The 22,021-nt window shown below is 44.9% G+C and overlaps 1 protein-coding gene across 2 annotated transcripts in view; it reads right to left on the bottom strand.

The window, feature by feature from the left end:
• Window positions 1-8,427: 8,427 nt before the first annotated feature.
• si:dkey-237h12.3 (teneurin-3) overlaps window positions 8,428-22,021 on the bottom strand; it is a 145,254-nt gene continuing 131,660 nt past the window's right edge. For both annotated transcript variants that reach the window (XM_031568922.1, XM_031568923.1), the window contains 9 exons: window positions 21,512-21,744; window positions 17,920-18,074; window positions 15,204-16,084; window positions 14,759-14,934; window positions 14,021-14,256; window positions 12,647-12,943; window positions 10,768-12,370; window positions 10,462-10,592; window positions 8,428-10,109 (listed from right to left, as the gene is read on the bottom strand). In XM_031568922.1, the coding sequence (XP_031424782.1) occupies window positions 9,354-10,109; window positions 10,462-10,592; window positions 10,768-12,370; window positions 12,647-12,943; window positions 14,021-14,256; window positions 14,759-14,934; window positions 15,204-16,084; window positions 17,920-18,074; window positions 21,512-21,744 (4,468 nt within the window). In that variant the 3' untranslated portion in view covers window positions 8,428-9,353. The remainder of the gene's footprint in view (window positions 10,110-10,461; window positions 10,593-10,767; window positions 12,371-12,646; window positions 12,944-14,020; window positions 14,257-14,758; window positions 14,935-15,203; window positions 16,085-17,919; window positions 18,075-21,511; window positions 21,745-22,021) is intronic.

Raw genomic sequence — 22,021 nt, 5'->3', positions numbered from 1 at the left:
GACTGCCATAAAGCTTTTCCTTGTGTTGTGCTGTTTGTCATTTTTCAATTTTCTTTCTCTCTCTCTCTCTCTCTCTTTCTCTTCTCTCTCTCTCTCTCTCTGTGTGCAAATGTGCAGCCTGTACCTTTCGATCTGTAACAGTTGGACCATCTGAAGTCATGCCAGGAGAACCTCCTGTGCCCACCAGTCAATTGGAACTCCAATATTCACGTTTGCGTGCCTTGTAATATGTTTGCACTTACATGATATGGTTTTTCATCTCTCTGGAAAATCTGTGTCTCATAGTGTGTTTGTAACCCCCCATTCTCTTCTGTGAGCCGCATTGTGTTACCTCCTGGTATGAAATGCACTGTATGAATACAGTTTGTTTGATTGATTGATTTCAAACACATTTTACAGCAGTGTTTCAGAGCCAACATCAGGAGGGAGGCATACATACATATCAGATGTAGTAGATTGTGTGGCACCATAGATTATGACAAACAAATGACTTGACTTGATTCGGTGAATAACCTTTGCCCTATTAAAACACGGCAGTAATCAATAATGCCCGAAACACGAGGACTCCTGGAATTTTACACAATATTTGGCGGCTAAAGTTATTTACTCAGCCATTTGTTTAACCATGTGACCCTGAGGGGCAAAAACAAAATGACTAAACAGAAAACGTGTCAGTTTATTAAAAAAAATACCGTATTGTGTAGCAGTCGGAGAAAGAAAGAGTGCTGGCTGTTCAAAAAGAGACAAGAAAAGTTAAGCTTAGAAAAGCTAACCCTAAATGTAACTATCATAAAAGAAGAGCGTAAGTAAGAGTGCATATATTAAATTACACTAATTTAATGTACAGTCCAACCTTTTTTATTTTTATGCGGCTATTAATGTGTTTGCTTAAAATGTCTTTTTAGACACTCCACGACGACATGCAGTACACATTTTCCATCAGCTCAGATCGGAGGCCTCTTTTGATCTGTCTGAGAGTGCAGGCAGACTGTTGTACTGAGGATCGATATTTAGGTGTTTGTTTATGGGTTAATCTGTACAGAGGAGTGCAGACCGTTTCACGTGGAGAATGTGGGCTATATGTGGATGTGTAGAGTGTATAGTGATGTAGATGGGGTGATGAGGAAAATGAAGAATGGGGGGTAGATAAATGAAAACCACCAACACCATTTTATTCATTTATTTATGCCGTTATTTGGAAACCCAAACCCAACTCACAGGCTCAGTGTCTTTATGGTTTACTTTAGGTCACTCAAGCCACGATCAATATTCGTTCCATCAATTGAACATTTTAAAAGGAGAGGTATGAATATTCTATTTTGCACATTTTTTGTAATTCAAATTTAAATTAAATTAAATTAAATTAAATTAAATTAAATTAAATTAAATTAAATTAAAATCAAAAACAAATTCAATGATGACCCATGTCTGTCTGCCAGGCAGTCCTAACAACATGTGCATGTTGGTGACAGTGAGCCTATTATAGCAGCTGTGAATGGAATAATATATTGACCTCTTAGTATCAGCGGTAGGCCACTGCATATTGCTAATAAATGTTAATGTTTATTCTTAATAAACATTGCTTATGACTCCCCTGCTGCTCCTTGACTCCTGCCGCATTGATATTGCAAACAAACTCTTTTCTTCTGCGTGTACTATTTGAGTACGGCCAGCTGAGGGCGCCAGAGGCGGCCTTACGAGAAAAACGCCGTTCTGTGGCGCTCTGACACTCCAATGCTTGTTGCCCAGCACCACCTGCTTAAGTCCAATAATGTGGAGGGTCCTCCTTATCCAAGGGGGCGGGCGTACCTGAATATGGAAGCTGTGTGACACCCAAGCTAATAGCCATCCCAATTATTACAAGCGAGAAAGAGTTGTCACTATGGCTGATGGTGGACTCTTCATTCACGTCATGGCATACACAGCACATTTGGGCATTACGGTGGGCCTTCTTCATTGTAAGCCTTTCAAATGTGTTGTGTTTTCATCTGTGCTCACACATGTAGGACACATTTTCATTTCAGAGAAATAACAACGGGGGTGCAAACAAGGGTTATTACAGTTAACAAAAACTAAGACTAAAACCGCAGTGAAAAAAAAATCATTTTGTTAACTGAAATAGAAATAAAAATTACTTTTCAAGAACACATAACTAAAATAACTAGAATGCCAGACAGACTGAAGGGAAATAAAATTGCAGGTAAAATCAGCTTATGCACTGTGGTTGCTACACCACTTTATCCTGTTTGACTTCTTGAGCGACATTGGCCTAATGACCGAAGAGAGAGGAGGAGAGAAACAATGGTTTGATGAACAGCCCAAACAAACTATAATTGTTTGTATTCTTCTATCTTCAAGTATGTGTTGAAATATTACTGTTTGTAGTTTTAATGCAGACGAGCCGCTGGTTTAAGATGCAGCTCAATGGCGCCTTATCATGACTAATTTATGGATCACACAACTGGAAACATCCACGCTTGAGCAACATGGCAGTCCGTGAGTAGGAGTGTAAGACACGGGGAAATACAGGGCCGCCCAGTCTCTTCACTGTCTATTAATGGTGAACTTTGTTACTACCAAATGTCATTATACACCACTGATCTTTGGCTTAGTAATAATTTATTTGTTTTTTTATTGATTTCTCATATATATATTTGATTGAGATGGGTTGAATGCCGTTCTGTGTAAACACTTGAATTATGCATTACTGAAATTCTCCAGGTCTGTTTCTCTCATCCCTCAGTTTCATTTGGCTGCAGACATACAACCATGAGAGCGCTCCATCAATAATGTTGTGGTGTATTACTGTGTGTACACAATACTTTGCTTTGTTGAGATGACTTTTCAGCCTGTGCTGCAACTGATTGGTTCAGCTGGAGCCAATTCAGTGGTAATTGTAAAACACCCTTTGACAACTCAGTGGGATGATTGAGGCCCATTTCCCCCGGCAACCTTCACAGACCGATCTGAATGCTGAGAGCTGTGTGTTCAATGAGTGCTTCACTGATTTCTCATCCACTGTGTTCATACTGCAGAGAGGGCCACAGGAATCAAGCTTGTTCATGGTATGCACACTCAAGAAAGCTGTGCCACCATAGAGTGTCTGTGCCACCATAGAGTGTGCCAACAGCGTCAACATAAACTGAACAATATGCGATCATGAAGGGAGATTTATTGCAGGACTATGGAGGACCAAACCTGCCATATTTACAAATGAATGAATGAATAAATAAATGTCCACATCCATGCATTTAGACAGAAATAAATGGATACATGTATTAATTAATGCACAATTGTCAATCAATAGCTACTTATAATTTACATTTATGTATTTATTTATTTCTGTATTTATTTATTTCTGTATTCATTTATTTGTTCATTTATTCATTTATAAATATGGCAGGTTTGGTCCTCCATGCTGGATAGGACTATTGCAGGATTTATTTGTGTGTGTAGACTACCTAGTAAACTGGCGAATGGAGTGTAGATGCGACATAACTAAAATACCGCCGCAAATCTTTGATCCATTTTCATAACCAAGCGATGATCATTTTGTCGGCTACAGCACATCAGAGTGGGATATAGCCTAACAAAAATCAACACACTTAAAACAGATAAATAATAAACCATTTAACTACTATGTTGCCTACTTGTGCAAAGGCACAAAAACCAAGGGGAAATTACCAAATTTGCAAGTCAACAAAGTCGAACAGACATAACGCGACGCGTTTATTGAAAGAAAGAATAAACCTCGATCATATAAATGCTGAAGCAAATGTGTTTTGTTGGTCGCTATCTTATGATGTGCACCACCAGTAACCCAACTCCTGGTTTTATAAGCTGTCTTTACAAGAATGAACCAGCTACTTTACAATGAAAGATGGACTCTCCTGGTGTCGAGAGGTATCGATTTCAAAGTCTATAAATCCTCATTAGAGCCAATCCTGCTATTCTGTCATATGGTTCCTCGGGTATGTATTTTAAATGTCTCAAGCAGCTGAATGACCTTTCCGCCAAAGCAGTCGAGACAGCCATTGTCAGTATAACTTTAATTAGGCTATATTCTGAATGTTTGGGTAGGCTACACCGTCTCTATTAAAGTAACACTATTCAACAATTTGACACTATTTGAGGTATGGTTTTATAGGCAACTAGTTTTGGTACCATCCTCAAATTCATTTTGATAGCATATTAATATGGTCATGTGAAGGACAGATAAACACCTGTGTCTTTCACACCAGCCGTCCAGGATATATGCCCTGTGTAGTTCTCTGTACCGGGCTGGAATACCCTGCAAAAATGGAAGAAAAGCTTTCACAGCATGATATTGCCAGCTATACCGCAAAAAGACACCAGTTAGTCTGTTGGCAAGCTTCTACCAGTGTCAACTGAGCTGTTGGTGGTGTTTGCAAAGTTTTTGCATGCCTTTTAGGTAGTTAGCTTGCTAGTTTTGGAACAGAACTCCTTATTGCTGCATTAAGATGTGCACAGGTCAGACTATTGTCCCTGCAGCATAGCTGTGTTCAGCTGATTACATAGCCATGCGTATTATTAAGCAGTAAAACTATATCCTCATATTTAATGCCAGGTTTATAAGTACAATTCTATGAGCTGATCCATGTCATGGCGTTGCATATTAGTGGAAAATAGACAAAAAGTAGTGGTATCGCAAAGGGATTGTAAAGTAAAGCAAAATGTAGGCTATAGTGTGGGAACTCAAAACTTATTGCGAGGGAATGCAAAAATATTGCGTCGGAACGTAACTATGAAAAATTCTCTCCATCAAAAAGAATTCCCACCATGACCCTTAGGGGGCTCCGTTTTGCTCACTACCTGTGTTTTGGTTTTTGCATTTAAAATTTCAATTAAAATGTTAAACATATGTTATTGTTACGCACAGTTGTTGGACTCTTATGTCACCCATCAACTGTATACAGTCATCGTGTTCACCACTGAGAGTAGTACAGTAGTAGTAAGTCAACTATAAATAAGTAAATATGTTTGTCTCTTTCTGAAACAATGAAGGCTTTTTTTCGTGTCAGTACATTGATTGGATTATTTTCTACAGCTGTATTGTCTTCCCTCCGGCAGTTGTTCGTTTGAGAGACGTGCGCACACAATAGAGCCTTCACCATCCATCCCGAACTCCACCGAGAAATATCAATCCGTCTCAGGATCTGGCAGAAATCAATCTGATGAGTGCAGTCAAGGCAGAACAAAATCAGGTTCTGTTCTGTTCAAAAAGGCTGTAAAGATAGTGAAGGATGCTTCAGGGTGCTTCCTGTTGCTTATATCACAACTACTCCTCAACCTGGTTAGTCTGGCTATCTAACCAGCTGTTGTCTGGGTAACTGACGTGTTTGGGGGGAGATCTTGTGCGTCTGGTCACTGGTCACTGGTCACTGGTCACTCCCTCTAGGCTCCCCACCATTTCTCTCTTGCTCACATGCGTTGGCTCTTGCCAATATAGCAGCTCCATGGGAACAGATCAGGGCTGGATGGGTTTGAGGATTGGGGGCCAATCAGAATAAACTTAACGGAGACGTGCCTCGCCAAGACTTCTCAACTTACAGATGACTTAAAACCCATCCAGCCCTGGCAGGGATGTCCAACCCTAACCACAGTGTGACCTAAGCTCCTGCCAGTCATGTCTGATTGGACTGCTTCAATGTCAATCATGCCTATGTCAGTCTTTTTTAGTGATTAGTTTGTCAGAACAGGTGGTTGGCTGAAATGAAAGACTGTGACTGTGGTAGAGATTGCTGTCCCCTGCCTCATGTCTCAAGTGTTCATCATCGTTCATCATTCATCATTTCCAACTGCAGAGGGCGCTAGTAGTTCACTTCTGAGTTCCTCTTTCACCCATAGACATTTCTATGATGTTGCATGCTGTAATGGAAATGTGTCTTCCCATATGCAAGTGTGATGAATGTATTTGAGAGACGAATGCAGTGAACTTTTAACCTTAGAGATTTAGTTAGGTCTGGTGTTTCAGTCATTCCCAAGGTAGCTCTCAGAAAGAGGTGGACTAGGACTTGTTGATGATCTTAAAGGTGAGTGTGTGATACAGCCCAAAGTTGGTCACTTTCAAACACCAAAACAAATGCACCCGGCCTCCCTTTAAGTCCTTCCTTTTATATGCAGCAGGATTAAATGTGATTGTCCTCAATGTTGCAACGGTCTGAGCTAGCATTGCTGACTAGTTGTACCCACATTTTAAACTCCGTAAAACTGAAGCTGACAAGGAAAGATTCATTTCATTTTGGAGTGTTTAACCCCGAGACCAAAGACCTATCTGGTTGATGAAAGTGGGGCAATACTTATTAAAGTAATGTTCTTTGAATTAAGGCTGTTTAAATTAGAGGACTTTTTTTACGACCAACATCAAAGCAGATTTGGTTTCATGCCTCTTCTTGCCACTCAGCATCTAGTCTTTCTTAGCTCAACTCAGCTCAAACCTTTCTCTCACACTCCTACCCGTACCTCAAACATCTCCTCCTTATTAAATATGAATTTCAGACTCTCCTCTCTCATCCATAACGATCAGAAAAAAGAATGCCGAAGTGTGCTGGCATGAAATCCGTAATGAGTGTAAGGCGTGTGTGTGTGTGTGTGTGTGTCTGTGTGTGTGTGTGTGTGTGTGTGTGTGTGTGTGTGTGTGTGTGTATATGGAGCAGAAGATGAGTCCAGTCTGATTCACTATTCACGACCTAATACGTCATCTCATGCGTAAACATGAACTGACTGGGTTAAATCTAACTCAGGGGTGATGCTGGCTTTCATCTGAGCTTCTCCATTCCATAATAAGATACCACTGTAGCTACAGTATATGTGGGTATTTTCCATCCAGTGTGCTCTATCCATAAAATATCCAGCCTGAATAAATTGTTCACTAACTTTGTCTCATGCACAAAAGTATTTAGAGTATGCTGGATATGTCGTCAGTAAGCCAATTCTCCATCCACATCTTAGTGTTGGTTTGTGTGTCTGACAGTACAGGCCAGGACTGAATTCAAATAGGACACATTTTCCCCTTCCCTACACAGGGTCACAGGGTCACATTGTCACCGTCACCAAACTGCACACCCTGCCTGTCATACGGGATGTTTTCCATTTCATTACGAGCCCATGTTTATTCAGTTTCTCTCCAGGCTAGGATTACTGGGCTAATAAGTAGTGCGCTCTCTGGCCATAGGGGCCATAAGCCCTCAGGGCGGTGACTCAAGGGTCTCTTCACGTTCATATGAACACTGAAAATCAACATGCCCTAACAACGTGCATAAACACAGTGTACATACAGTGAGATATCGGTATTGATTTGCTTGTGCTTTGTATGCTTTTCCTTATTACATACCGTCTGTGTTTTCCATTTCAAGGAGCACGAAGCTCCTCACTAAAAATCACGAAAGCCTTGACCACCCAGACAACGTTCCCTGTTGTTTAAAATGTTAGAGGTGAATGTGAACAGTGTTTTGGAAAGGATTTTCTGAATCCATAAGTGACCTGTCTGGCCGAACCATAAATCACATCCAGGATCAACTCTCCCACCCGCTTTACTATGTAGCCTTACGTATAAAACAAAAGATTTCTTCAGCCAACCCATACCAGTGCATTTTAGTGTTTATGCTATTTTCATCAGCTACCCCTGAGGATGTGTTAGCAGGGTATCCAGCTCAAGGATGAAACTCAAAGAAGAGAACCACACACCCTGGTGTGCAGTGGGGACTGAGACTGATAAAGTCAGCAAGTTAAGAAATAATAGAATTAGATAATGATTGAATGAGTTTCCTGCCAGAATAATTATAGGAGTCCTGTCCTGTTTCACTTCAGCCATTCCTTTGAGGATGAAAATGGTCCATACCATACCACGCCCCCTGGAATTGGCCCTCATTTCCAAACACATTGCGGTTTTTCACACAAAAGACAAACATTTGGGAAAATTCAATTCCCCTTCCCCACATCTGGGGCATAAATAATTTAGAGACAGCTCGAAGCTAAATTGTTATTATTTTGTTTCTTGGGTTGGCTTGTATAACTGGGGGGGGGGGGAAACACTTTATTTTACAGATCGTTGATTTCATACAATTAATAAAATTAAAAACATACATTATGATGTGTTGAATGGGTGTAGAAGAAATGTGCTATGGAGCAGTTTGCCTGTTTCACTTTTTATTGATAAAGTATAAATACTCAACATAAATGACTGCCACCGTGACCATTATGTACTGAATAAATTGGTCGAATTCATAGACAAGCTCTGCCAAACTCTAATAACTATGTCTTCTGTGTTTATGAACCGGCTTTCTCTTCAGCAGTGTTGAATCATCTCAACATCCCTGTCTAATATCCAGCTGCCCAGGAACATGTGTATATACCCCTTTGGTCCACAAAAACTGAACGGTAAATAAAACACAAGTAACAGATGTGTTCTTTGTAGTTGGTGGTAGTGGTTGTATGTTTTATTTTATTTTTTTCTTTCCACAGTAGACTTTGTAGGATTGTCTTTTTCACCTGTAGCTCGACGCTTTAGAAACACACATTTACAGCAGATACAAAGTGACAATTTCATACTATTCACACACTCAATTACATCCTGTACTTTTGAATATGCTTGCCTTCAAACTCCGTAACACTCAGAGGGGAGTGACTGCTCTTTTGTTCATGCCCATGTAGTTTTCAGATAGTTTCCAATGACTACTGTACTTAAACAAACTAACTAAACAAATGAACAAACAAACAAATAAATAGACAAATAAATAAAGGAGATAGAAACTATTTTATAAATTATTTCCACTGTACATTAGTTTGCTTGTGACGGTGATGATTCAGGCTTATGAAGTTGTGCTGTTGAGACTCTTGCCTTGGCAAGGCTTCATACAATTACAGATTATATATTGTGGCACAACGCACAGCGTTGGTCTATATTCGCCGACTTGCACCTCCCTTTGAGTAAAAATAATCTCCAGTGTTGTACTGCATGTCACGCCAGCCATTTTTACAAGGGAATAACCCAAACATGACCGTTTACTGCTCCCATCATTATTACATTACTGCACCCAATTTAAAGGAGGTTCATGAGTCCTTAGTCCACTTTGCTCCCTCAATCCCTCATACAGCTACAAGTTCTTGTTCACATTTTAGCACTCCGATATCAAAGCAGAGCTGTGTTCATCACTTGCAAAAAAAAAGCACAGAAATGGTCCACTTGTCTCTGCTCTTGTCATTTTATTAGACTTGCTCATGCTGTGACTATAATAAAATCCACAGCATCCACTGCCTCCAGCGATCTTGTGTTACCTCAGCATTAAAGTCTCCGTTGGCTTTGTCTTCAGGAAGCTGAAGGGAACTGTGTGTTACCTCTTGCCAATCTCATTTTGCCGGAGGAACTGGATGTTGTTGGGGCTGTCGGCTAGTTCCGGGTACTGCTCAACGGAGAGTACATAGTACCCATCATACCCAGGCACCTTCCCTCCGCTCAGTAGCTGTCGTTTCTCTCCCTCGGTCCAGGGGCGAGCGCCGTCCTCTCCATCCCTGACTCTTTGCTGCTCGCGGGCCCAGGCGCTCACTAGCGCCCTCTGGCGGGCCAGCTCCAGAATGCGCTCGCGTTCCTCGTCCTGCGTGGTGCCGTAGCGCAGGTGCAGTGCCAGAGTCCCACACCGCAGCTCCACGTCCACCAGGCGCCGCGTCCGCCCGCCCGCCACCGCCGTCGACTGCCACACGCTCACGTTGACGCCATTCTCTAGTACCCGCCGGCCGGTTGTGAGCTGTAGCACGGCCAGGTCGCTGTCAGCTGCACCCGGCTTCACAAAGTGGTGCGTGTCGCAGCTGTCCAGCATGTAGTGCAGGTCCTGCAGGTAGATGGCGCCACTGAGTACAGAGGCCAGCTTGATGCAGTCCTCGCTGGAGGTGCTAAGTGTGTGGGTCACCACCACTTTGCCTCGGCTAACGGCTAACATGACGCCCCGTCCAACCAGGGACGTGCTTGGGGCAAACCACAGCCACGGCCTCTCTGTGTGTGGGGTTGGGCCGAACTGCACCTCAGGCAGACGTCTGAACGACAGGAAGGCCTGGGCTTGCCTGATAACGTCCTGCTGCATCCCAAAGACAGGCTATGAAGAACAGAAAAGAATAGAATAGACATCACTATGTTAAGCATTCATTACGGTGCTTGGGCATTCCCTCCAAAGAGATTTTACAGGGGTCTGCTCTCTTCAGAAAGCTTTTAATTTCCAGCTGACAAGATTTTATGAATTATCAAAGTGCTTCTGTGCCTTTTAGATCATTCATATTAAACACCATCTGATGACATGATTTAACTTTTCTCTTTGATTTTGAAGAAAATGCATATCTGTATTGCCTTACAAGTAGCACGGTTTCTCATAGACTAAAGACATATTAATATAAGAGCCATCGACAGACACATTTTATACTAACATGTGGAACATATAGTGAAATACTAACCGGGAGGTCATCCCAAATCTGGCTCTTTATCAGTTCATATGAAGGATTGTTGATGTCAAACTTGGGGGCAGGAAAACCAGGTATGGTGTTGTGCAGGTGAAAGCCAAAGGTTACCAGCCAGGTGTTTACATCTGAAAAAAAACAAAAACAATAAATGGCAAATAAATTAAATAAACAAATCAATCATTGTACATTATAATCATGATGACTGTGTTTTAACAGAACAGAATTGAGCATGTTGTCAACAGCAACATAATTACATGTTCTACATTAGACAAGAACACATTTACAGAAGGTGTCTCTTACCTGTGACATACTTCCGTACATTGTGTCCTTGACTGATGGGGTCATTGTTCCTGAACATGTACAGGTTGAAAGGCCTGGGGTCCTTCCCCACGTCTTTAAGAGTGGTGGGACACGGAGTGGTCCAGCGGCCTGCCATGATGTCAAAGTCCCGCTCGCCAAAATGGACCAGCTTGGTGAGAGGGTCGTACAAGCCCCCGTGGAAGCCTAGCGGGAGCTGTAGGTCGGGGTTGGAGTCGAGGTGCACCTCCCCGTAGGCCGTGTACTGCACCTGCTTCAGGAGGAGGCCCTCGCTGCTGAAGATGGCCAATGGCGTGCCCGTGTTGTCGCAGGCAATGTAGAACTCCTTGCCGCTGCTCATCTCCATGGCGAACAGGTGGCCCTGCAGGTCGTAGTACAGCGAAGTGATCTCAATGCTACTGTGGTTGTACACGTGTGTGATCCGGCTTGGGTAGGTCAGGTCTGCGTAGAAATACTGCAGGTGCTGGCCCCCGCTGGCCTTGGAGGAGACCCGGCGACCCAGTCCGTCGTAGCGGTACCGGACACTCCAGCCCAGGGATTTGCTGTAGACTCGCTCTAGGAGGCCTTTGGAGTTATACTCAAAGATCTCTGAGCCTCGCTGGCGCAGGAAGCCATCCTCATCCAGCTGGTACTGGAGGTCTCCCAGGCGCGTGATTCGGTCTCGGAGGTCATAACGCAAAGGGGTTAGCCGAGGGCTGGAGTGGAGGTGGAGGTTTCCGTTCAGGTCGTAGTTGTATCGCCACGACACACGGTCGTTCAGAGACGCCATCTGAAGCTGACCATCCACGTCATACTCGTAGGTATACTTAGTGGAGTTGGCGTACGGCCCGATTTTCATCTCCTTCTTCACAATTCGGCCCGCAGCGTCGTATTGGAAGGCGATCCAGTACATCACCGTCCGGAACATCTCGTACTGGATCTCTTTGACCCTCCCGTGGCCATCGAAGTGCTTGCTGTAGGTCATGACGGAGGTGGAGATGATCTGGTTGATGTCGTAGTAGATCACGCCAAACTTGCCAAATTGCTCCAGCTTCCCTGAGATGTCGTCATATTGGTAGAGGTCAATGGGGAGTGGAGTCTCATTGATGACTCCCTGAACACTGGCCACGCGAAGGCTCCCATCGTAGGCATAGTCGAAGCGGGCATTCACCATGCCCTCCTCATTGAAGCGGTAGATCTGCCGGTCCACTAGCGCCCCCAGCTGTCTGTAGCGGATAGTGCAGATGAACGCCTCGTTCTGCAAATTGATGGTCTTCAGCACGCCAGCTGTCTCGTCAAAGGTGAAGGTGACTTTGGTGCTGTCGTACAGAACCTCAGATAATTTGTTCTGCCTTCGGTACCGGTACAGAACCCGACGGCCCGTTCCATGATGGGCCACTCTTAAGAGGAGGCCGTCCTCTCGATAGTCAATGGCCACCGAGGCGTTGCTCTCTGGTGGATGGTAGAGGTTGCTGTAGTACCCGAGAGAGCGGACCGTGTGCATAGTGTGACGCGCCAAACTGGGCATGGTGACGCCGGACAGGAGCCCGTGGGCATCGTACTCAAAGACATACTGCCGCTGGCTGGCTAAGAGCAGCACCACAGCCTGAGGAAAAAAACAGAACAGTTCTATCACAGGGTCGCAGTACAACACATTCAGTCCTTATTCAGAAAAGCTCTACTCAAATTTATACTAAGTTTGTGGTTAATTGTTACTATGGATGAACTTCTCTACCATATTCAGCTACCTCAGGCTGTCAAGCATGCCTCTAAACAATTGGTTTCTCCAATTTATCATAATTCTGGCAATAGAACTGTTGGCAGTTATGGCAAAGTATAATTCATAGACATATTTTGTATTTGGAGCTGCTCACACACTTACCTCCTCCATGTAAGTGTAGGTCCAGGTCTTGCCATCAGGGAACTCTCTGGTGACCAACCGTCCCTGGCTGTCGTACTCTACCCGCTCTGCCTCTGATCCCCACTGGAGGGCGCTGATGAGCCCACCGCTGGTGCGAGTAATGTTGACTGGTAGAAGCTTACTGCTGGGGGTCCACAGCACAGGCTGGCCAGCCGTGTCGTACAGGATCTTCAGCAGGAACTTACGGTGGTCGTCATAGATTCTCTCCGTCCGCAAGAGGCGATCGTAATCCACTGACAGAATGTTACGGCCATTCACCTGTTTTTGTGGAAGATGTTGTTTATGATGTCATTGTGCATTGGAGAGAAACACATTAAGGAAATCAGGAGATTTTTTTTTTTCTTTGCTTGACACTTCCTTCATGAGGCTCATTTAACCATGACAGAAAAACACCTTAGCACAGTAACTGTTATGATGAGTATATGAGAATAACATGTCTTTGAGGCCTGTCATAAACTGTTATGACCTAGTTATGTCACGTTTATGACAGATGGTTGGCTTACTTTGTGCCGGTTGTTTTCCCTGCTCCTCAGGTTTTTGTCCTTTATTTATTCCACTATTTTACATGTAAAATCTCTCTCAAGCGTATAAAAATCTACACAAGACATGAAGAAATGTGTATGAATACCAGTCATGGTTCGTGAATGAAAGTTGGTATATGCATCTATGCCTGTGTATCTACATGTGCCACAGTGTTCACTATGCTGAGGGCCCAAAAGGCAAGAGTATGTGCAGTTGGGCGGTGCTCCCTCTAAGGCTCTGGTGCAGATGAAATAGATTAACAGTGCACACACACACACACACACACACACACACACACACACACACACACAGTGCTTTCAAGAACTTCATTAAGCTGAATGTCACCCTGGCATAGCATCAAGGTCCTAAATCACGCAGCTCGAACTTTTCATCAGGCACTTTGAAGCAAAGAGCAAAGGAAACATGTTTACTGAAATGGACCATACGTGTGAGATATCAGATATCTAGACTGTATGACTCAGTTGTCTGCCGTACTGGAGGATCAGACTGAGGATGACTCCTACTCCTCATGGAGCGGCTGATCATGGAAGTATGGCTCGCATCCCTGGTGGGAGATCTACCTATGGTTCTATCAGCTCCAGACATCTATGGTAGGAGATCTACCTATAGTTATATCAGCTCCAGACATCTATGGTGGGAGCTCCAGACATCATGACTCATGACTGATTTAGAGAGGGAAAGCTGCATCTGCGAAGTCGGTGGTCATTGCAATGCAATATACTGCATATGACTGTACACAAGACCAAATGTTTTGTGTGTGTGTGTGTGTTTTTTATTCTTTTAATAACTGACCCGTAGCTTCCTTCCGAACACTGTGACCTTTGCCCTCGTCTGTTCCTTCCGGAAGCGCCACTCAACCAGATTCTGCCCACTCTCACTGGGCAGCGTCATGTTCCGGCGTGCCACGATTGGACACGAAGGGCCCGCCAGGATGTGGGGTTCGGTCTGGTAGTGGGAGTCCATGCCATTAGCGTAGAGGATCCTGAGGGATCGGTCGTATCCGAGCACATAGCTGTTCCTCAGTTGATCTGCAGTACATCAAAGAGGACACCCTCTCACTACACGGAAAAGCTACTGGCCATTTTATGAAGGCATCCAGACAGAAGCAAAAAGATTTGGTCTCTACTCAGTGTTCAGTTGTGTTTTGGTGTCCTGTGTGTGACCTTAATGCAACAGAAATCCTTTGTAACAACAATAATACATATTTCAGTTGGAAAACTAAAATGAAAATCTGAGTAGATAACAATGGCACTGCCCTCCTTCCCAGGCATTACATGAAAGGTTTTATACTCATCATTCACACTCTAGGGAAACTGTTTGAGCTTTTTCTTCAGACATTCCTCTCATCACCAACCACATCAATGAGCAAATTGAGCAAAAAAAAAAAAAAAACAGTGGCTTGAAAGGTTTGGCTCCTTTCATTTTTCAGAGTAAGAGATGTGACAGGGTTGCGTATCCTGGGACAGTGTGACACTGCCTGGATAGGTGTGTATTTCCTACCCTGGATAGATGTGTAATTAGGCCACCTACCCTGAGACAGAGTGAAAACTGCCTGGATGGACGTGTGGTTGGCAGAGATGCTCGCATCGTCCTCCTGGCCTGAGGTTGTCACGGTGACGGTGAAGTCTGTCTCCATGTCGCCACGAAGATTAGTCACAACACCAGTGGGGAAAGTGGCGTTGTAGAGCTTTCCCTCCGTGTCATATCTGTGGAGGACAACAGAAGTGTTACACTGGACACTGTTACACTGGACCACAAAAGACTGACACTTCAGTTGTCTGCTCTGGTATACTGAGACAGACCGTAAAATCATATGTGGACGAATACTAACAACAGGGGAAATAAGAGGTGAGATGGTGGCTGTAACATATCTCAGTTGTAGAGTAACCATTAAAGTACAACAGCCTGGTCCAGCGGTCCTCATTGGTTGTCCAGCTACAACTCACAGTGGTCCATCAAAACTCACAGCACTTACTCAAAGAACGTGGTCCAGCCATTGGTGGTGGTCTTGGTTGCCAGGAGACCACTCTTGCCATGGTAAGTAAACTGAACTAGCTCGTGCCCCTGCGCTGTAAGGGACCTCAGATCTCCTTGTGCGTCCACAGCCATCCAGATCACCTGGTTGTCAGGGGTGATGAGCCGGACAGGCACTTGGCTGGCATCGTGTCTGATTCGGAGTGTGTTCCCATGGCAATCGATCACCCCAGTGAGGTCAGCCTTGTTGTCATAGGTGAAGTTGTACTTGTAGTCTCCCGTGACAAGGTTGAGCGTGTGACGGTGTGTTCCGTTGGTGTTGAACAGGTAGAGTTCCTCTGACTCAGGAGATGCCACTTCATACAAGCTGGCGGCGTTGAGCGGAGGGCGGGTCCGCCCGATGGCTCTTATCCGGATGTTTCCGAGGTCGGCCACGTACAGGGTGCCATCTGGCGCGGAAACGATGGAAGACGGCCCATTGAGACGCGCGTCTTTAGCGTAGCCGTCTCCTGTCAGGTAGCAGTCGCAGTTGACGTCGTTCCTGCAGTCGCACTCGGAGGGCGCCCCGGCCAGGTGCGTGATCTCCCCGTCGGCGGACACGCGCTGAATGCGGCTCATCTTCTTCTCGTCGGTCTCGGCGATGAAGAGCTCGCCGGCGTAGGACACGGCGATGGCGCTGGGGCTGTCCAAGGTGGTGTGGGCGGCCATCTGGATCTCCGTGGGCTTCAGGCCCTGCAGGGGCCCCGGGCAGTGCAGCGGTCTCCCTGCCACCACACTGGTCTGGCCCCCCTCAGACACACGCAGCACCAGGTTCCCGTCCAGCACGTACAAGGAGTTATCAACAGGGTTTATGGCCAGGTCAGTGGGCCACTCCAGCACAACCTGGGAAGGGGACAACAAGAAATAAATACACAAACACACACACACAAACACACACGCGCAACTGAACACATGTGTGCACACTCAACCACACATGAGCTCATTTTTCATCTCGACCAGCTCTGTGGAGGAGACTTACCTCATTTCCTGACGACAGTGATTAATGGGGGAGGAGAGACTGGGTGTGTGAGGGCATGTGTGTTTGAGTCAGAGCGGAAAGGTGTGAGTGTGTATGAGTGTGTGTGTGTGTGTGTGTGTGTGTGTGTGTGTGTGTGTGTGTGTGTGTGTGTGTGTGTGTGTGTGTGTGTGTGTGTGTTCCTGTGTGTGCCTCGTACACATTGCAGGTTCCTGGGCGTCTTCCCTTTAGGTCTCAGCAGTACTTAATTGCCCCTGTCCTCTCAGGATGATGTTTGGGGGGAAATGCCACTGGATTGACCTACCTTAAGTACACCAATTTCACTTGCTGCCATGCTACAAATTAAATGTACTGTATGTGCGTGTATACGTGTGTGTTCCTGTGCCTGTATGCGTGTGTGTTCCTGTGTGTGGTAAGGGCCTAGTACACCTTGTATCACAGATTCCTGGGTGAAAAGTCACGTTGTCTCCCCTGATTTCATACTTAATTGCTCCTTTAACATGACATAAGGGGAAAAAGAAGAATGGATTAAACTGTCTGTACACCTTCATTCTCTTGAGTACACCAATTTAATTTGCTGCCTCTCTACAAATTACATGGCTAGATGTCTTTATACACCTACTTATTGAACTGCTGATTTTCCTTTGATGGGCAAAGTTATCCAACACAGGATGACACAAGATTGAGAGGACAAGCTTGTAGGACATGCATAACGTAATTTCATTGATGGGCAAAGTCCGTTGCACATGAACTGAAGAACTAAAGCCATCACCCACCCATGATTTGCTCTTAGGATCTTGCCCAAGGTATTAAATTAGCTAAATGATTTGGCCATGCTATTAAATGCGCTTTAGTTCATGCAGAGCAGATTTAGTTTGTTGCTCTTTGCCAGTTGCCTGTCAATGAAATGATTGCCCAGAGGGTCAGTGCACCAGAAACCTATTGCCTGTCCGTTAATGTGACACTGAAATTTGCTGTTGTGGAATTAGTTTAGTAATGTCCAAAAGTAAAAAAAATAAGTAATATTTCTTATGAGGCAATAATCATTAATTCAGTTGCTGTCAAATCATAGCACCGAGAAATGTAGTGTAGAAGTGTAAAGTGTGTGTATGTAGTCTACAGCTGTTTGAACCTTAGTGTGTGTGTGTGTGTGTGTGTGTGTGTGTGTGTGTGTGTCTCCAGTCTCCATACCCCTTGGTCTCCTTTCTTCGCTCCCTGGTCTTCCACTCATGCCTGAAGTCATCAGTGGATTTAATTGGTTCAATATCGTGACTTTGGTAAATCAGGCTGTGGGAGCCATCTTGATTACCTCAACATCACCTATTACAAGCCACATTATGCTTGTTGTTACTGTTTAATGTCTTTTTTAGGTGCCTACTATATTATTTATAATGTGAACTCTGCTGATTTAAATCTGCTGACTGTTAGCAAGTTAGCTTGCTAGTTTTAGACATAAACTGTAATGCCACTTTAACATGGAGCAATGCATTCAGTCAGGGAAAGATAAGACACATGCAGTATGGAGGCCATCCAGAGAGCGGGGCTGAGAACTGCCACTGCCTCTGTGTTTTTGAGTGCTTCATTCTCATTCTCATTCAGGATTCTGATTCTGGTGTGTTCCGGTTCTGAGGCAGAGTTCTGAGTTCTGGCTCTGCGTTCTGATTCTGATTTAGTGTATTTCAAAGCACCAGCTGTTAGTCACCTGATGGATGTCCATTGCAGCATCACACACCAGGGGTCGAGCAGAGGCAAGGTCATTGGATCCCATTACTGTAGAGATGACCCCTGTCTTGTCCACTTTTCGGATCACTGTTCCATCAACAAAATAGATCAATCCATTCTTGTCCACAGCGATGCCTGTACAGACCACAGATGGGAGAAACATACAGATCACACAGATGCCATCACCCTCCACTCACACACACCAACACACACACACACACACACACACACACACACACACACACACACACACTAAGGGGTGGATACCTGATCCAAGCCTGACGGACACATGAAGAGATGATGGTTGGGATCGGTCACACAGACTAAACATAAGAAGTGAAATAATAAGCTGTTGCGTAGCTTCTTGAACAGCTAACATTTTAAGTTGAATTTCATCAATCATTTAAACTTAAATATTTGATCAGGTAAACTTTACTTAATCAGAGCTCTTGTTTAAAATGGATCAAATCTAGCCAGATGTGTTTTCTGAATGTCTATGTATCGTTCCATTCTTTGGATGGTTCATGTTAGGCGTATGTCTGTTGTATTCATTTGGCCAGCTATCCCTTCTGATATATAGGTTAATGATAGGCCCACCTCTGGAACACCTGACGTAGGCTAAAGAATGAAGGACGCCAAACAAAACGCATCATCTGGTAAATCCTGGGATTTAACGTTATATCGAACATTGACAAACTGCAGGTTAGCTATGTGTTACTCTTTTTATTTTATTACTGGTCAGCAATCCAGATAGGTGATGTTAGTGTCCAACACATGGTGCAACTCGACTGTAACTGTATGTGTGAAGAACCGCTGATGACATTGTGTGTGTGTGTGTGTGTGTGTGTGTATGTGTGTGTGTGTGTGTGTGTATTAAAAGAATCAACCTAGGTGCAAGGTGCACAAGTGTTATCTGGGTAAACTGTCAAGCTGTAACCGTGGTAACCACCATTGCGTAACTCAGTGCTTCAGCTTACGTTAACTGTGTCGGGCGCGGGCCGGGTTTGGACATGAGAAGCAGAATGCCTGTCGGGTTCGGGTAGGGCTTCCCTCTATATACGTGGCCCGAGCCGCGCTCTATCACACACACATACACACACACACACAAACACACACATACAAACACAAGTACACACTCACACCACACACACACCACACACACACACACCACTGGCAGGATGTGGTGAGGTTAGAGGCCGACCGGGTTTGATACCATGTGGTTTGGAGGTTGGCTTCACATTATTCAGGTCACTGCAGAGAGCATCACACTCAATTATTCACATGCTGCTATCCACCACTGAATTATTTCTCAGGCCAAAGTGGACGAGGCAGTAGCTGGAGACGCCATCCGAGTGTGTGCACACACTCAACTCCTCCTTTTCCTCTCCGTCCATCACTTCCTCTCTCTCTCTCCTCTCCTTCTCTCTCTCTCTCTCTCGCCATCTCTCCCCCCCTCCTCCCTCTCTCTCTCTCACCTCCCTCTCTCTCTCTCTCTCTCCTCCCTCTCCCTCTCTCTCTCTCTGCTCCAACCAATTTCTGTTCCTCTCCCTCTTCACTCTCCTCCCTCTATCCCTCGTCTCTTTGCCCGGTATCTCCCCACACGGTGTGACTGTACTTCAAAGATTTAGTTAAAAGACAAAAGACAAAATACATCAAAGCAAGGCCAGTTATCACAGCAGTGACTCTGGTCAGCTATCATAACATCAGATAGACAAATATTTTTTAAAAGGTCTTTATGGTGTGTGTGGTGTATGTGTGTGTGTGTGATGTCTATACACATGTGTGTATCAGTATGTGTGTGTGTGTGTGTGTGTTGTGTGTGTGTGTGTGATGTGTCTACACATGTGTGTATGGGTATGTGTGTGTGTGGTGGTGGAGGGGGTGTAATATGTGTGTAAGTGAGTGATATATGCACACTGTCGTGTGTCTGTGTTTGAGTGTGTTTATTGATATATCCGAGTGTGTGGCTGTCTCCCCTCTGTTGAAGACTTCTAACAGTGTCACAGAGTGTTGCAGTGTACTTGGGTCAGTCTGGCCCGTGTGTGTGTGTTTTCATTCGTCCTAGTTTTGCACGCCAGTCTAAGCAAAAAACCTTCTTGGGCAAAGTAATGCTTTTCTTTTTTTTATATATTTTTTTTCTTTTCTAGGATCTCCTTGAGAATGACACCAGGAGGGACCAGGTGGAGTCCTTCAGGCTTATTCTAATGCAGCTCTACTTCAGGCTTCACATGCTGAGACCTTCACAAAAGAAAAAAGTTATGCTGTGCTTTTGTCGTCCTCCAGATATAAAAGAACTCATCCACAAAGGAACCTGGGAATAGAATATACACTGCGTTTTATTGTCCTGTGTGCTATTGTGAAAGTACTCCGAGGACAATGGGCTGGACTTTAGATATCCCAGCACAGTGAAATCTGAGTCAGTCTATAGACGTCATGACGGGCTTCATCGGTCCGAGATGCGAGCGCACGTCATCAATCTGCTGGCGGAGAGACGTTGCCATGGCTGCGCGGGGACCGAGACCAGACTGTTCCAAACGCAGACTCAGATCTCAGATCAGTGGATCGTAGTCGTGTTACACTCACAGGGGGGCTCTCATCTGCATAAGGTTAAAGAATCGCCAACTTGGAAAGGTCGGCAGAGGCGTTTTCTTGCTCAACAGGCGGGATATATCGCCTCCATTCAATCCCAATGAGAGCGGCCGGCAAGTATAACGCGCATGTGGAAACCCACTGTCAAGAGTGGAGAGCAATGAAATCGGACAGATGAGAGAATTTGTTTTTAAATCGCCTCATCAAATCATCACCCAGTAACATCCCAGGTGTGTAAATACCAGTGCTCTGTCAAATGACTACTGCCCTATCATCGCACAGCCTATAGGACGGGGAGAGAGCCAATCTCAACCTCTGGGGCTGACAGATATAGCTTTTTGAGAAGGCCATCAGCCTCGTCACAGTCAAGGGTTCTAAGTCTCAGGGTACAGCTCATATACTTTCTCATGGTTAAATGCTGATGTACTGTTATATGAGTCCAACCAAACAGAAAGATGATAACACTGCTCGTCAGGGGAGAGGTGTAAGAGAAGAAAGAGAGAGGGAGGGAGAGAGAGAGATAGAGAGATAGAAAGGAGAGAGAGAGAGGGATAAGAGAAAGAATAGAGATAGGAGAGAGATGAGAGAGAGGAGAGAGAGAGTGGAGAGATAGAGAGGAGAGATAAAGGAGAGATATAGAGAGAGGAGGGAGAGAGAGATGACAGAGAAAGAAAAGGGAGAGAGAGAGTCAGAGGAGAGCGAGAGAGAAGAGGGAGAGAGAGACAGAGGAGAGAGAGTGACAGAGGAGAGGGAGATGCCTGATTGGTGATTCTTAAAGCGCAGAGAGTCTCTCTGTACCCATCTCTTTGATCCTGTGCAGCAACATCATATTTTCCCAAGTATCATGTCTTATCAAATGTCAGATATCAATATTTTATCATTCAGATTGATGTGACCTTGTGACCTCCTGCCCCCCACTGTGCACAGATGACGTGAAGTGGGGTGTGGAAGCCCAAGTGGTTGGAGGTGTCAGGTGATCCTACCTTTGGGTCCAGCGAGCGAAGCGTCTGTAGCCGGTCCTCCGTCCCCGCAGTGGGCCTCGTCGAAGGGCAGACAGTGCTCCCCCGTGCCCACCACCACCTCCACGTTCTGCTGGGGCTCCACGCTGCCCCCTAGGGCCCGCGGCCTGTAGATGCGGCGCGAGTTGGTGTCCGAGACGTACAGCTGCCCTGTGACCGGGTCAGTGGCCAGATAGTAACGGTGGGCAGGGTTGTTACTATGCAAGAAAAGAGAGGGACAGGGAGAAACACGGTGAAAAAACGTAAGAGATAAGGACGAGAAAGAGACAGATACAGTGATACAGTGATAAAGGTAGAGAAAGCAAGAGATGCACAGTAAAAAGGATGAATGATAATGATAGGTAGGGAGAGAGAAAGCTAGAAGTAGCATAGTGTTGGACAGATTGGTTAGCATGGTTAGGAGAAAGGGAGGGAAACATAGAGAAAGATAGAGAGACAGATAGATAGAAAGATGAAGTGATCTGCTGAAACATA

This window comes from Clupea harengus, chromosome 6 (assembly GCF_900700415.2).
Source record: "Clupea harengus chromosome 6, Ch_v2.0.2, whole genome shotgun sequence".
NCBI lineage: Eukaryota > Metazoa > Chordata > Actinopteri > Clupeiformes > Clupeidae > Clupea > Clupea harengus.
Note: the sequence above shows the minus strand (reverse complement) of the source record. Positions and strands in the feature narration are given on the sequence as shown.